The sequence below is a fragment of the Lutjanus erythropterus genome, chromosome 12 (assembly GCF_056507025.1).
Source record: "Lutjanus erythropterus isolate fLutEry1 chromosome 12, fLutEry1.hap2, whole genome shotgun sequence".
Lineage (NCBI taxonomy): Eukaryota > Metazoa > Chordata > Actinopteri > Lutjaniformes > Lutjanidae > Lutjanus > Lutjanus erythropterus.
The window spans coordinates 26,716,110-26,733,268 of record NC_139328.1 but is presented as its reverse complement, the minus strand read 5'-3'; the positions used below and the strand labels follow the sequence as shown (position 1 = coordinate 26,733,268).

At 38.5% G+C, this 17,159-nt stretch overlaps 2 protein-coding genes across 7 annotated transcripts in view; both read left to right on the top strand.

Annotated features, from left to right (window-relative positions):
- Positions 1-17,159, top strand: part of LOC146318082 (disco-interacting protein 2 homolog C) — a 257,932-nt gene that overhangs the window by 133,111 nt on the left and 107,662 nt on the right. For all 6 annotated transcript variants that reach the window (XM_084731550.1, XM_084731548.1, XM_084731552.1 and 3 more), the window contains exons 2-3: positions 2,519-2,590; positions 16,405-16,515. In XM_084731550.1, the coding sequence (XP_084587676.1) occupies positions 2,519-2,590; positions 16,405-16,515 (183 nt within the window). The remainder of the gene's footprint in view (positions 1-2,518; positions 2,591-16,404; positions 16,516-17,159) is intronic.
- Positions 5,450-8,241, top strand: LOC146318083 (tripartite motif-containing protein 16-like). The gene has a single exon (XM_084731555.1). It carries the CDS (start codon positions 5,450-5,452, stop codon positions 7,121-7,123), a length of 1,674 nt encoding a protein of 557 aa, XP_084587681.1. The 3' UTR covers positions 7,124-8,241.

Below are 17,159 nucleotides of genomic sequence, written 5' to 3'. Positions count from 1 at the left end.
TGACAGAAGAGCTCGCTGACTGACATGTTCATTTCACTTTGACTCCTTTTCCCTGATAAGTCAAGACAATGGTTGGTAGCTGAGTATTTGTGTGTGTATGTGTGTTTTTAAAGAAGTTAGTCTGTTGAGGACAAGGTCAGACCTCCCTCCAGTTGTCCCTTGTGTCTCAGCCTCCCTCAGTGTCTCTCTTTCTCTTTTCAAACTGAATCTTTTGCCAGTTCCTCTGTGTCTCTGCAGGGTAGTCAGATCCCCTACCAGAGATGCTAATTATTGCCATGTGCCTTGGCTTCACGCTACCAGAAACACACACACACACACACACACACACAGAGAGCCAACAGTGTCACCGATGACGTCCGTGCCCACAGTTGGTTTCTTGATCCGAGCCAGTTAGTCACATGTATGTGTGTTTAAGAAGGATTTGTCAAGCCAGCCGCACAAACAGCTTTTTCCGTGTTCAACAAATCCACTGCAGATTTAACGTCACTCAGGTCTGTTTCATGTGTCTGTCGGTGCTTGAGTCAGGCGACGTTCTTCACTCTGATTTTCTCTGAATTTTCTTAATTCTTTTCACTGAGTCATCCTCCAGTCAGAGAAATCCTGAAACTGAAACACAGATATAGACTTTCACTTAAAGTCATCCCAAAATCTTTGTCTGTGTAAGAAAGCATATTTAAGCCTTATCAGTTTTTGAAAATGAACATTTACTTTGTCATTTTTGAGAGTTTAAGTGGTTTGCTTTTAACCTGTCAGAAAACAATATATACATACTGTGACACAGATCTTCAATTACAGATGGCAGGTGATACAAAACTAAAAACCATGATTATTCAAAATAGAAAGCATTTAGATTTAATGAAAACTGTTCTGCTTGACACATTATAAAATGTTTGGCAAAAGTACAGGTGGTGAGCACCAAAAAAAGTCACAAATATGAGTAAATCTTGTGTATCAAGGTACTATTTATCAGATTGTGTACTTTTAAACAGTAGTTCACAGAAATATTCGATTGCTCTTTCTATTAAAGCTAACGTGATCCAGCTGTGGTGCAGTGAACTGCAATAGAGTTTATTCAATACACAAGATGCAACAGGGAAAACATAAATTTCTTCATCTTCCTATTTATTTTTGTGCCTTTTCTGTTTTCTTTCTCCTTTTCTACACTTCTCACCTCCTCTTCCTCCCCTTTCTTCTCTGAACTTGCTATTCTTGTTACAGCTCATTCTCTTCATCATATAGATCACCTTCCTTTAGTCTCATTGTCCAGCTTATCTTCTTTTCTTCCCATTTCACTTTTTGACCCCACCCCTCTATATTCTCTTGTCATCCGTCTGTCTCCTCTTTTCTTTTTGTCTCTCACTTTCCTGTCAGTTTGGCACCAAACTCTTATAACAATCTCCATTCATATTTATAAAAGCTTATTCTCCATTGACTTGACCTCTTTCACCCACCTGCCATCACCAGTTTGATAGACAGGCCTTAATATCTGTGCAGAGAGATCCATCCCTGCCACTCAGTATTACAAACTGCATTACCCACATGTCCCCTCGGCTTTCACACTAATCTGTCTTGCTTTTGACTCGCCATCAAAGAATTTTTTTTTGTTTTTGGTACTTCTGTCAGTTCAAACTCCAATTCCCATGATGCTTATCTCTTTTGTTTTCTGCTCTCCTCTTTAGTTGTTGGCTTATTTCACCCAGAAACTATTTGTCACTGACTCCTAGTGTTTGTTTCACTTCACTTGGAGTAAAAGCAGAGCGGGGTTAAATGAATTCAGACGCTGTCAATCAAAAACAAACACTCAGTTGATATTTATTTACTTTCCAGTCATTTCCCAATTTCTTCTGGCTCTCTTTTCCAAAATGTTCTTTGTACACTAAATGTGGCAAACCTCTCCCATCTGGTATTCCCTGGTGGTTAAAACACAACGCCAAGAACCGTTCTGAAAGAGCTATTGGATTCAGATGTGCTTTGTGCTGTGTGCAAATCTGCTGATGGTACCGTAGGTAGGCGCGATTTATCACTTTACACGGGGAGATCAGTCAGCAAGTTTTGAGGTGGTTCGTTGCACCGTGAAAGGTGAATTAAGTGCATCTGCAGTGCTTTGAATCTCAAATTTATGCGCGTACACTCACACACACATACTCCCGAACTGCACCATCTGGTCATGGTTGAGTGGAGAGAATGACGAAGCATAATGTGAAGTCAAACAGCTTTCTCTGTGTGTTTTGATTTCTTAGACTGCAGCTTTTTGTAGATCATTTATGTTTTTGTTTCTTTCATTTGGTTCCATGTTTTCTCTGCAGATAGAACAGAATTTACGTTGGGTTTTCTAGATTTAATATCTTTTGTAACTTTGCAACAAAGTTCTCTGGGGTCTGAAAAGCCTTGATTTGACAGCATTTGTGAAGATGAACATGCTTTACTCTATACTGTGACTCTGCAGGCTTCAGTACTGAAAGTTCTATAGAAGAATACAGAAAGTTAATGTGTCTTTCTCTCTCTGTTTCTCTGACAGGTGATATCACACAGAAGGGCTATGAGAAGAAGAGATCCAAGCTGATTGGAGCCTTTTTCCCACAAGCACCAGGTAAACCTGACATTCCTTCACCTTTTCATTCAGCTCTTTTAGCAAATGTCAGCTCTTGAAACTTGTACTGGAATACTGGTTCCATGTATTGTCAGTGCAGCTTTTAGAAATTAGAAAAAATTGGCAAATAATAAAAATGAGAAAAACTTTGCTCAAAAACCTTGAACATGCTGCAGTTTGGTTGCCACAGTTTTCATCTTGGGAGACTAGCAGTGGGATTGGCCTATGAAAAAGGCTCATAACCCTAATGATTCATGTTCCATGATGTGGTGATTTATAACATTTCAGCTAGAGTGCACTAAAATATTTCTGGAAACATCCGAGGCGAGAAATGGGCGATGAAGTAACAGAATCTTTACTCATTCGATCCGTTCTGCCAGAGTGAGAGTTTTATCTGAGTTTTGAGAGTTTAGTGTGTTGCACTTGAAACGTGACGTGTGGTTTTTCAAATCTGCACCGCTGAGACTCTTCTGTCAGTCATTGTATTAGTCCCGCCCCATATTAAATAAACAGTTGTGATTGGCCTGACAAGAGGATGGGTGGAAATCTGGGTGAACAGCAGGGTAACAGGACATATCTGCCAGAGCAAATGAAACATGAGTTCATTGTTTCACTGACTGTTTGAAATTGCAGTGCTTTCAATCCTACCTATTTATTTATTTAGATGTTTTGTCCAATAGACTTACAATATGCACTGTTAGGATTAGGTTTTCTTCTAAAAGGAAACTGAAGAGTTTGATTTTCCTTTTTATAGTGTGATGTGTTGATTTAGATCTTCGTACATTTAATAAATCATCACCAGTTGAGTTGTTTTTTTATAATACACTACAGATGGATGTTATTGAGCTCGACCACAAAGGATCTAAAAGTCCATTTTGCAGTAACACATCAGACTGACGGCTGAGGATGGGACTGGAGCGTCACTGGAGACCAGTAGACACACTGGCACTGCCAAAGCTATTACTGGAACACACTGTGTGTGCATGTGTGTGTGTATTTGTGTGACCGTGTCTTCAAAGGGTGGGGGGAAGTCAGGAAGTGCATTATGGGAAGGAATGAGGGGTGTGGGATGGAGAAAATGTGTGGTATTCACATTCAGGCCCGGTGGGGGGTCGTCCCTAGTTCGCTATGGGGGACCGGATGACACACACTCCTCTGTGCACGCCCACACAAACACACACACACACACACACACACACACACACACACACACACACACACACACACACAGTGTTTTTTACCCTACACTGCTCATTCCTTCTTAGTCCCACTGCACTTTTTCATGTCCACACACCAGTAACACACATTTTGGCACATGCATACACACAATACCCCCTTTCTCTCATTTTCAGACCCTCTCTTGCATACACCTAACAACACAATGCTCCCTTTCACACGTGCACACACACACACACACACACACACACACACACACACACACACACACACACACACACACACACATACACCAGTGACATGATTCCTTCCCTGTGATGTATTTCAGCCTGTTAAGCTGCACTGCTTGGTACACAGTAAGGCTGATTATCATTTGATTAAAGAATTTACGGTGTTCAAAGCACTGGATTTTCCCTCAGTAACCCAGATTTACATGGTTTCACATTATAGATTAGGCTTAGTTTACTCAAAGAGAACTTAAGATCTAGTATGCTGCCCTTTCAGTATCCGTAAAAAAAAAAAAAGTTACAGTATCAGCATATGATTTGCGCAGGGTTGCGCAGGAAAACTCATGAACTTGTCATACTATTTATGATAAGTCTCATAACAGTTTTTAACAGTAAATTCCTTGAGCACTGAATTCACCTGCTACAGCAGATTAGTTTATCTGTTTCCCAAGGTCTGACAAAGAGTTGATACAGTTTTCCTGAAATCTTATTTTGTCTTCAACCATATTGTGTTTTAATGTTTCTGCATCGACAACAGCCATGGCTAGAGGAATTATATTTTCAGGTTGTCCGTCCACCCATACATCCATCCCATTCTTGTGACATTAATATCTCAAGAAAACTTTGCGGGTTTTTTTCCTCTGAACTTGGCACAAACCCGACTAACACAACATAGCTGCAGGAATGTAGTTTCAACTTTTGTGATGTGATGTTGTGGTAACTTACCGAGTTCAATTCAAGTGTCATCATCAACACGTCACATTATTTTAACTGCTTCTACTAATTTTTGTTATGATGTTTTAACAACATTGCAGCAGCATTATTGCATAAAGTACAGAAAACATCATGCAGAGGACATGTCAATATAGTGTTAACTTTTGCCAGAACGTCTTCACTACGTATATTATAACAATTTGGACAGACATGGACTAAAATGGATTATAAACTGCAACTTGACTGGTTGGTTGAAGCATTCAACTGCAAGGTGATAAATCTAGTTTTCCATCTCACTTCCACTTGACAAGTTATTTACCAATACCACTAGCTTTAGCTTGCACTAAATCTCTCAGGCCATGACACCAGGAAGTGTAGGTTGGCAGAATAAATTTAATTGATAACTTTTGAGTCAATAAGTACCTTAAACAACCAATTTCATATAATGAACTATCCTTTTAACTAATTCTATTCTGCTGAAATATGAAAAAATGTGTTATTGTTAGACATTGACACTTGACTGCCTTCTGTATAAAAATGCTTTTCCTGTTCAGGAATTAATCTACTAATGTTCCCCCTATTCCCATAATGTGTCAAACCTGAATAGTCACACTTTACGAGAACCAAGAACACTCTTGCTCCTCACAGCCACTCCTCTTTTTGGAATGAAGACAAGCCTGCAAAGCCCACAGTCATTTCTTATCTTTCAGTCATTAGACACCTGTTCTTGTCAGAAAGCAACATGGCACAAGGGATTCAACTTGAACGAGGAAAATTCTGCTGCTCGATCTGTGTCGATCTACTGAATGATCCAGTGACTATTCCTTGTAGTCACTGCTACTGCATGAACTGCATCAAGAATCACTTCGATAAAGAGGATCACAGAGGCATCTACAGCTGCCCTCAGTGCAGGCAGACCTTCACACAGAGACCCGTCCTGGTGAAAAATGACATATTAGCATTTGTAGTGGAACAGCTGAAGAAAACTGTAGTGCAAGTTCCTCCTACTGGTCCCTGCTACGCTGGACCTGAAGATGTGGCCTGTGATTTCTGCACTGGGAGAAAACTGAAAGCTGTCAAATCCTGCCTGCAATGTTTGGCTTCTTATTGCGAGAAACACCTCCAATCTCACTATGAAATAGCTCCGTTAAAGAAACACAGGCTGGTGGACGCATGTGCAAAGCTCCAGGAGAACATTTGCTCTCGGCATCAAGAAGTGATGAAGTTGTTCTGCCGTACTGATCAGTGTTGCATCTGCTATCTCTGCTCCAAGGATGACCATAAAGGCCACAACAAAGTCTCAGCTGCAGCAGAAAGGACTGAGAGGCAGAGAGAGCTCGAGATGTGTCGGAGAAAGATCCAGCAGAGAATCCAGGACAAAGAGAAAGATGTGAAGTTGTTTAAGCAGGAGGAAGACGCTGTTAATCACTCTGCTGAAAATGCACTGAGGTGCACTGAGAAGATCTTCTTGGAGCTGATCCGTATCACTGAGAAAAGAGTCTCTGATGTGAAGGAGAATATCAAATCTCAGCAGAAAACTGATGCAGGTCGGTTCAAAAAGGTTCGGGAGAAGGTGGAGCTGGAGATCGCTGAGCTGAAGAGGAAGGACGCTAACCTAGAGAAGCTCTCACATACAGAGGATCACACTAATTTTCTAGTAACCTACCCCTCGTTATCACGTCTCAGTGAAGCTAAAGACACACCCAGTGTCAGAATCCGCCGTCTGCGGTACTTTGAGAAGGTAACGGTGGCTCTGTCAGAGGCCAGAGATAAACTACTGGAGGTCCTTGGTGAGGAATATGCAAAGATCTCAATGACCATAACTGAAGTAGATGCTTTATCATCAGATCCACTAGCAGAGCCTGAGACCAGAGCTGACTTCTTACGGTATGCACGCGAAATAACACTGGATGTTAACACTGCAAACCCACATCTGTCACTATCTAATGGGAACAGAAAGGTAGTGTTCGTGAGAGAAGAATGGAAATGTTCTGATCATCCAGAAAGGTTTGCATATTCCTGGCAGGTCCTGAGTACAGAGAGTCTGACTGGACGTTGCTACTGGGAGGTGGAGCGGAGCGGGAAAGGAGTTTTAGTCGCAGTCGCATACAAGGATATAAGCAGAGCAGGGAGCTTTGGTCAGTCCGTGTTTGGACACAATGACAAGTCTTGGGCGTTAGATTGTTACAAAGATAGCTGCCAATTCTTGCACAACAACATGAAAACTCCCATCCCAGGCACGTGGTCCCCCAGAGTAGGGGTGTACCTGGATCACAGCGCAGGTGTTCTGTCCTTCTACAGCGTCTCTGAGACCATGATTCTCCTCCGAAGAGTTCAGACCACATTCACTCAGCCTCTTCATGCTGGACTGTGGCTGTCAGATGGAGCTGCTGCTGAGATGTGCAAGCTCAAATAGGCAGGAGTTGTTGAAGTGCTACGAGACAGAGTTTGCATGAAAAGTAAACTATGTAAGGAAAAATGCTTAAAACTATTTATAGAGGTCTAACCACTCATACAACTGGAGAGGTAAACATTGTGTAATATTTTATGAACCTGGTGTATTTTTTGGTCTATAGAACTTTATTCTACATGGTAACTTGTCAGTACAACCACTCAAAGAAAGGAGTGAAGGAAATAAGAACAGCATTTCTCTTGGAAAGACATTGATTATATATATGAAGTTTCACTAATGAAAGGCTTGGGGTACCACTTCACTTTCAGCTCACTGTCACTGCAGTTCATGAAAGAGTCAATAAAATATAATGTACTGATTCGTGCACATGGACACTAACTAAATATTTTCCCAAGTAATAAGGACGAACGTAGCATTAAGATGATCATTTCCTAAATTGAGCCAATTTTTGGTGACTAAATCTACCCAAGGCCTTTATTTTGAAAGTATGACCAGACATTGCATATTTATTATTAGTAAATTGACTGCAGAATCAGAACAAGGGGGGAGAATATATTAGTCATGAAGTCATGGCGAGTGTCATAAAAGACAAGTGAAAGCCATGCTCTCGAATCTAATAGTTAAAATTTTGTGATTATTTCACAAACTGTCATTAGACTGTCCTTATTTTACAGTTCTGACATTTATGAATAATAATTCTCTTTTCCTGAAAAAGAACTATGTAATGTGGCACTAATTATAGGAATTTCCTTGAAAGAAAAAGCTCTGTTGTTCATTTTTATTTGAAAAATGCTTTCTCCAGCTTTCTCTTTTTTCCATATTCAGCTGACCTGCTTTGCACTGACATAAATTCCCTCTTTTACACTTGCAGTTAAACAGGAATTAATTAACTGGCGTTACTCCAGTTGAGCTTAATCTCTGTTTTCCCTATAATTGGTACAGTACCAAAATGTGGACTCTCCAGGAAACTACTTAGTCAAACTATAAGGAAATTGTTTAGAATCTATGCCATCCACATTTGCAGACGAAGCACTGACTAACCCACTGGTGTTTGAGTCAAATGTTATTGAGTTTGTCTGCACCTAATGCTGATAATGATAAATAACTGTTCCTCTTTAGTTGAATATTTTACATTAATATACATTTTGAACTTTACCCATTCTAATTTGTCAAGAGTACTTCCTCATGTCAAATTGTGGTTTGACTTTGATTTTAGGTTTAATGACGTCCCTGTGCCGTGGCTAAATGTTGCTCAGTCGGCACTGATACTATGACTCATCATTGTCCTCTAACCAGAAAAGGAAATAAAAGTAAACTGAAGCGCTGGTTGCAGTAAATGTGACACATATGTCATCAGAAAAATGTTGCTGCTTACATTTGAGGTCACTGGATCATGCCAGTAATAACAAACAAATCATCTGAGTGGAAGTAACCTCACCAGTATGTGAACATTGCACAAGTCGCTGCATGTAAAATAATATCTGATTACACATTTTCCACATTATCTTATCATTGTCTGAGCTGTAGGCCTGTTTCTGTAACAACAGCAGGAAATCTTTGGCTGTGATAGACATATCTATATGCTTAGAAATCAAATTTAATCTGTTTGTGAAGATTTAAATCATGAGTTACAGTAGGCTGTTCTGAATGTAATGGTTGGAATAATAATAATACAATCAAGTGGTAATGAAAGTAATAAAAGGGTTCATGTCTGTCTTTTGTTCAGTATGTATGTTATGTGTTCTTAGATTATTTTACTCATAATACTCATAACAAATTTGCTCATTTGGCTCAATTCTTTCAGACTGACAATGTTTGCTTCAACTTTGAAAACCACCCCTGAACTCTTGAAAAGTTTTCACTTTCTAGCACAAACTGATGCAGGAGAACACAAAGCAGATGAGTCACAAGATGTATGATTCAAGAAGGCAGTGTTGGGATTTCCATCTTTTCAGCAAAACTTTGGTAATGAAAAGGAGGTTTCAGAAAGTTCTTCCTTCAGATCATATTTTACAAGGGGACAATATTTATGATAGATGAGGTTCAGTTCCAACTTGAAATTTTTTACTGAAATTGTGATCCTCCCCTAACTGCAAGGCCAGAGATATCTATCATTGCTGTAATGTGCCGTCAGCCATCAGGTGATGTAGTATAAAGCAAAAACAAAAAGGCTTGCCTGCTTGCCCGAGGCAAGTAAAATACCACATCGGGCAAGTAAATCTGATATCTGATATCTGGTATAAAAAAAAAAAAGAAGTGTGAACTATTAAACTATTTTGATAAATGATTAATGGTGAAAGAAATTTGTCACAAAAAATCACAGAAAATACTGTGTTGAGCTTCTCAAAGGTGGAGATCTCCCACTTTTCTCATTTTATTATCATATAAAACTGAGTATCTTGTGTTTTGGACCGACAAAACAAGACCGTAAAAGACATCACCGTCAACTTTGAAAAACTGTGATGGACAACTTTCACTGTTTTCTGACATTTTAAAGATTGAACAAGGCAATTAACCTGATAACGGCCAATAAATAAAAACAACAAAATACTTCGGGCAAGTAGATTTCTGACTCACTTTCCAAACCGGGCAAGTGAATAAAAACAACCCCGATAGAGAGCGAGAAAATTAGGGTTGGATGGATGGAAAGAGACACAGGGCTTTGACCCAGGAGACTGGGGTTTGTTTTTTGTGTTAAACCATCAGTCAACACTGACTTGTTTTTAAAACTTAACATATGTGATGTAACTTATGTACATAAATGATGAAATGTACATTACTTAACTAACATATGTTGCATTAAGTACCTGAATTCACATTAGTAAGGTGCCTATTTTAAAGCATGATATTTCCTTTAACCAAACCAACTAGTTTCTGTGCTGTTTTGGTCTACCCAGATGTTACTTATTATTATTGCTGTCCTGGAGCCCTGCACGTGCAGGTGGTAGAAGTTTGAAGCATAGGACCATGATTCACGCTGCTGTATTTGATGAGTTGGGTGTAAGAACATGTTAGATTAGGTCTTATTATTGAGTTATACAGTATGTACACTATCATCAACAGTTTAATCATAATCTTAGATATTTCACCCTTTACATAATATGTTTTAAACATTTTAAGACAGGGCTTTATTTATCCAAAGTTCTTGAATTGATAAAAAATATTGTTCTTGTGTCAGTAGATTACTGCAGTTCAGTGATTATGTCACTGAAAACTGTCGGATGATACTCAGCCCTATGCAAGCATGAAGTATGCAAACTACAGAGTGCCTAAACCTGTCGTATGGGTTACCTGTCAGTCTGACTGATGTCATCTGTCCACTGATTGGTTTGTTTTTTGATGAGTCAGCGTCAGCCTAAAAAAAGGTTGAACTACATCTCACTTTGAAGAGAATCAACTCAAATGAGATCATCTACTTTCTTACACTGATCAGCATTTACTTTCCCCTCTGAGAATTGTTCATCTCTTATTCAGAACGGGCTGTGAGCCACGTAGTGTGAACTTTTTAAATGATTAATTCAGGCCTTTGTTAACTTTTGCTTTGATCTGGAAACACACCGACTACAAACCTTAAATTATACATGATGGTCAACGGAGACTTGTGGAAACTTTTAAGGAATTGGATTTAGTATTTTCATGAGAAAATCGATTTAATCATTAACCTCTTTGTTAAGATTAATGACTTATGAAGATCTGATAATGTGAACGTGAACACATGCTATTATATCCTGCGCCATTTAAAACAAACCATCCCGACTCCCAACGCATCAAATACGGCAGTTTGGTCAATGACCCTGTGTTTCAACTGTGACACAAACACAGGACTTTCACCCAGGAGACAGGGGTTCCTGTCCCATGTGAAACCAAAAGATAACATTGATTTATGTCTCCTTTACATCTCTTCATTACAGCTTTTAAGGATTGTTGCAAATGTCTTTTATATTCTGTATATTGTATTCTGTAAAAAGAATATCTGCTGATGTAGCAATATCTGATACCTGATCTGGTTTTATCCTCCATGGCAATATATTTTCTTCTCATCTGTGTTTAATAGGGTATGTGGCTCAAAAGAGTTTCATAAAATATCTGTCTGCGGGTGTTTGGTGTTAGTTTTTTGGATAGTTGGGAGGGTTTTTTTTGTAGGTGTCAGGTCTCCACTTCATCCATCTCACTTCTTTTGTGTCTTTCTACCGGCAGTGGTTGACAGAAAGGGAATGACTGAGAGGCCTGCTTTGATTTCCTTCAAGGTTTCACTGTGTGCCTGTGTGTGTGAGGTCTTATCACATCTGGGTCAAAGAGTGTTGGATGGAGTATAACTGGGGAATTAAAGAAATGCCAGATAGATGATTGATTTATTGAATGTCAGCTACCTGCTCGTATTTCCCAGCAGTTGCTGTCGTGATACCTCACCCATCTGACAGCAGGAATTTATACATAAGCAATAATAAATACTTGCAGGTATGAGTCAAGTGCACTTGTATGGAGGTTCTGTCAGGTAGACATGCAGGTGCATCATGTGAACATGCATGTGTGAAGGTTATACAGATGCTCTTAATTAACTGCTGTAATTTGCTCAGTATAGACTCATTGCTGATGGATGATATGATAAAACTGAAGCAAAAGATGGAATCAAATTAATAAAAAGCATGGTTCGTAAGGATTTTTGCCAGTTTCACTGACTGGATGTTTTTAGTTGACAAAGTGACCCATAAAAATGCCTAAACAACATAATGACAGCTGCTCTGGTGCTGTTGGAAACCTTCACCTATACGTGATATTTCCCTCCTTCTCTGACATTCTTTTTATTGACAGGTCTGAAGATTAATGGAGCAGACAAAGGTAGTTGTAAACACTAGATCAAGGGCACATCTATGTCCATTTATGATTAATTGTGGAAGTGGAGTCAAATTTGTTAATTTATGCCCATTTTCACAAAGATTAAGATTTATAAAACAGAACTGTGAATATGCACAGGTATAAAAATCTGGCGTAAAGAATGCATGTCCATACTGTTTGTTTTAGTAATGAACCTACAGGGTTTTAGGCATTTGGACCCAGGTGCTTAAAATGCAAGGATCTATACATTTTTTTAAGTTTCAACACTTCAATCTAAAAACAGATGTTACTTTAACTCAAAATTAGCAGCTGAGCTTCATAGCTCTATTTAAAAAAAACATTCCAATCATTTTGCTGATGCATCTTTTAGATACTGTGCAATGGAACCAATATGGCTGAAGTCCTGTGGACCGAAGGTGATAAATGAGATTATGCTTGTAGATATTAATTTTAACGATTAATTCTCATGGCAGCTAATCAACAGATGTTGAAACTTTAACAGGTGTCTGTGAGCAAATGTTAGTGAATGAATGAATGGTTGATTGGACACAAACATATATAAGCCTGATGTGCATTTTTGTGTCAGGAGCCCTGATGAAGCCAGCTGGTCACGTTAATTAAACTGTATCAAATCCCCAAATCCAATTTCTGCAAGTTTTGTAGTTTTAATGATTGTTATGTCTATGCCTCAAATAGACAAGGCTGCATTTTTTCAGTTGTTTTGTATTTATAATGCATTTAAACAATTAGCGACCTTATTCTTCTGTTATTTATTTAGATCTTACAGCCTTAATTGCTGATTGAAAACTTTAAAAATCAGGCCTGTACAACAAACAAGACATGCTGACAAGACAAGACAGCCATGTCAACAGCACTTGGGCTCAGTGATGCTTTAAGTTAAAAGCTAGAATTTATAGAATTTATAATTTGCATCAGTCTGCAAATCGAAAATTATCAGATTATGTATAAATCTATAATAGATACATAGTATCTATTAATATTAGTATACATAACTTAAACTCTTCTGCAGTCTGAAAAAGGTATAGACTGAAACCACAGCTTATAGTGTAATTACCAATACACACAAAGTACAGCAGAGACTGATGTGATTGGTGGTTTTGTTGAATAGAAAAAAGTATTAGACCAATTGAAATTTTGGCCAGATCATGGCATTACATAAAATGTGACAGGAGCACCTGGGCATCTTCTGGGCATCATGGGTATCTCTATTAAATTTCATGGCTATCTATCCAACAATTGTTGAGATAATTCAGTCTGGACCAAACTCCTGGACCAACAGACAAATGACTGACAGCCATGCTTTAAAATGTAAAAATGTTCTATAGTTATTTCCAGTGAGCGTTTTTAGTTGAAAAAATGTTTAAAAAATGACTAAGGTCACCAGTGAAACGGTGTTCAGAATAGGTTCAAAAGTGCCTATTTGAAGACGCTGATTGAACATTCACATTCAGAAAATTGTGAAAATGACATTTTTTCATCCTTTACAATGTGCAAATAAAAGCCTAGCATCACTTTGAACCCTCTCTCACTGAAAAACTACATCCAGTTTTCTCAGGTAAAAGCAGATAAAAGTCTGTCGTGCAAACCTTCTTTCCAGGGAGTTAAAAGAAAATATAAAATGATTTAACATGACAATGTGAAAGGTTTTGAAATTCCTGTTTTTGAGATGTCAAGGTTGGCAAGTGTACGGCATGCAGTGCAATTTCCTTATTTTCCCCAAAGCTGCTTTTTGGCAGCACACAGCCTATATAATTCATGTTTATGTTTTTTAATATAAAACATTAAATTTCGTGAAATTCCATCATGGTGTAGACCAGATTTCACCAAACAGTGACATTTGATTTTGGAGGAATATCTTCACACTTATCAATATCATTCCTGTTTTATCCTACAACTGAACAAATTATCAAAATGATGAAACTAATTTGTGAAACACACACAGAAATCAAAGTTGAAATCCTGGTTGGTCACTAGGTTCTGTGACAAATGAATAAATGGACAAATATATAAATATAAAAATAAATTGAGTCAGAATTCGGAGAGAGAAAGAAGACATTTTTACAGAGCATGTAGAATGAGTCAGGAGGGGTGAATCCATCTGTCCAGACTCCCCGGAGGAACCGGGAAGGAGAGGTATTTCCCAGATCTGCCATATATCTCCACACTGGCTGCTGGTCGTTATATGGTCGGCTAATCAACTTTTAGCTTCCCTCCTGAGCGGCCGCTGTGAGCTGTGCTGAGAGCTCTAATGAAGACGGACGAGGTTCGAGGTGTGAAGCTGAGATGGATGCTCATAGATCAGCAGCTGTGGAGCGGCTGGGGCTGTCAGGAACAGGGTGGTTGTTATCATCAGACTTATTGATTGGTGTGTGGGGAGGTTGTTTTCCCTGTGAGTCTGTGTGTGTTTTTACAGGCAGACGTATGTGTGTTTGTGTGTGTGTTGCTGTATTTCACATGGCAGGCTTGATTCAGGCTATTTTTAATACTTAATACTTATTTATTTTTACCACATTTCTATTTTTTGTATTTTGTATATTTTTACATGAATACCATTGTGTTGACTTTCCCATTTTAGTGAAAATTATGATGAATGATGACAAATTATACTTAATTGGCCTCATGTGGCACATATTTTTATTGCTAATGTGTAATTAATTTATTTTACGTAAATATTTGATTAGAAAATATTTTTAAGTTTTTATTGAATAGCTTCATTCCTGCATAAAAATGTCGAAAAACGACTAACCCTATGTTATACATGTTGTTGAGTGGTGGATTAACATTATCCCAGATGTTTCCAACAATGTTCAAACCAAAGAAATGTGTCATTTTATTCAAGTGTTTATTTGATTGCCTGTTGCTAACTGGATACATCAGAAAGTCAAGAGGGAAGTAGGAAAATGTGACGAAACGTAACTTAACATGAACTTTAATAAATTACATTGCCTTCCCTTCAGATTTTCTTGGGCAATGGTGGTTGTTTAACAAATGAAGACAACAACTTGTTCATGACCATTTTCATGATTGAGAGATCCATAGCAGCGCAAATTACAGACAGTGCTTTTAACTTGGTTTGAGAATGTTTAAGAGATCTTCAAAAGTCAGCCTGTACTTTGAGTGTGACACACCAAAACAAAGGAACAAAAAGAACAAATCAGAAAAAAATAGTGAACAGGTAGTTTCGTAGCTGCTGCAAGGTGAAAATTACAAGTAGTATTGTACAGTATAGTTATAATGTATAGTCACAAAAGAGCAAGAGGATCATAGAGACACTGCTGCCTTGCTATGATCATTCTGTTTGTCTGTGCTGCTGAGATACATCCACAGACCAAACTAGTTTAGATAGTTTTCCGCTGCCAAACACAGAAAAAAAACTGAGATAACTGTTTTGGGATCCAAAGAACAAAGACTGAAAGTCAGTCCTCACCTTGAATCCGTGACACTAAAACCAACAAATCAAGTCAGAAATCTTGGTGTAGAGACAATTACTAAATCAGCCTACTACCACCTTAAAACATGGAGGAGGAATTAAAGGATTTCTGTCTAAACTCGACACAGACAAACTTATTAATGCTTTCATTTTCAGCAGGCTGGACTATTGTAACGGTGCGTTCACAGGTCTGAGTAAAGAATCAATCCGACAGCTGCAGTTTGTACAGAACGCTGCTGCCACTGTCCTCACCAACACCAAGAGAGTGAAGCATGTTACACCAGTGCTAAAATCACTACACTGGCTTCCTGCATGTCAAAGGATAATTTTTAAAATCCTGCTATTTGTCTATAAAGCACCAAATTGTCTCAGGCCTAAATACATCTCTGATTTACTTGTACTTTGTGAAGCAACCAGACCACTCAAATAATCTGGAACAGGTTTACTCAGTGTTCCCTGGATCAAAGTGAAGCAGCCTTTAGTTTCTCCTTTCTTTAGTTTTCTACCTGCAGAACAAACGTCCTGAATACCTGAGGACGACTGAAACTGAAATCAGAGACATTACTGTTTACTGCAGCTTTCCAGTAGATACATAACTACTTGTTAAGATAATCTTTACGTTCGCTTTTGTTTTTAGGTCTTTCAGATGCAGTTTCTGTAATGTTTTAACTATTCATTGGCTTGCTTTTAGCTTTTGATAATGTAATTTTAATGTTCTTTTAACATTTTATTTTAATGCATTTCTATGCAACTGTAAAGCACTTTGAATTGCCTTGTGTCTGAAAGTTGCTATATAAATAAACTGGCCCTGCCTTGCCTGTAGGGACATCCCATCAATTGAAAATTAACAAATCACCAACTGAGAGCCGGTGTCAAAAATATTAATAGAAAATAAAAAATACAAAAGGTTAATATTTTGCAGGGCTGTTCTGTTGAGTAGATTTTATACTGGAAGCATATGAAGGCTGTCATTTAAATCTGAACTTTTCTGTTGCAGGAATGGATCCGTCCATGGGCCAGGAGAGGAGAACCCCAGTCACCCCGTCTTCGTCCTCTCGCTACCACCGCCGGCGATCCTCTGGCTCCAGAGACGAACGTTACAGATCAGGTAAGAGGCAGGGCTGTCCCTGATGATGCATCTGTGGGACATTTGTCTTCATGTCTTACTAACCCCACACAAACCAGATGAACCGCACAACAAAGCAGTAATATTAACCGTGGTGTGTTCATGTCTGACATGCTTGCAAAGAAATATTTGCTAATCATTATGTTAATCAGCTTCATTAATGACCTCATTAGCATAGTGGGTTATGGGTAATAACTTAAACAAGACATGATAACATTTTTTAATTTTACTTCAAAAGTTCTTCCAATAAAGGTGATGGTGTGATTAGAATTTGGAGGTCTTTGCTGCATAAATTTGCATATCAATAAGCTGCTTTTATAACTGCTATAACTCTTTCATGCTTTAATACATAGAGTTCATATTAATATTACCCATGTGTCACATGTAGAGATGGACACAGAAATACTTAAAGTGTATTAACTGGCTTAAAGGGGCACTTTACCAATTTCACACATCAAAATTGGCTCACTTGTCACCTGAAGTTACTGTCTCCAGTGGTTCTGGGAAGACGGGAGCTTTTACCAGGCAGGGAGGGTCAAACCACGGGATGCTATGGCAAAGCATTATGGGAAATCCAGGATCTTGTGTTTTTGGAGCTTGGATATCAGAATATCTAAACCACCACT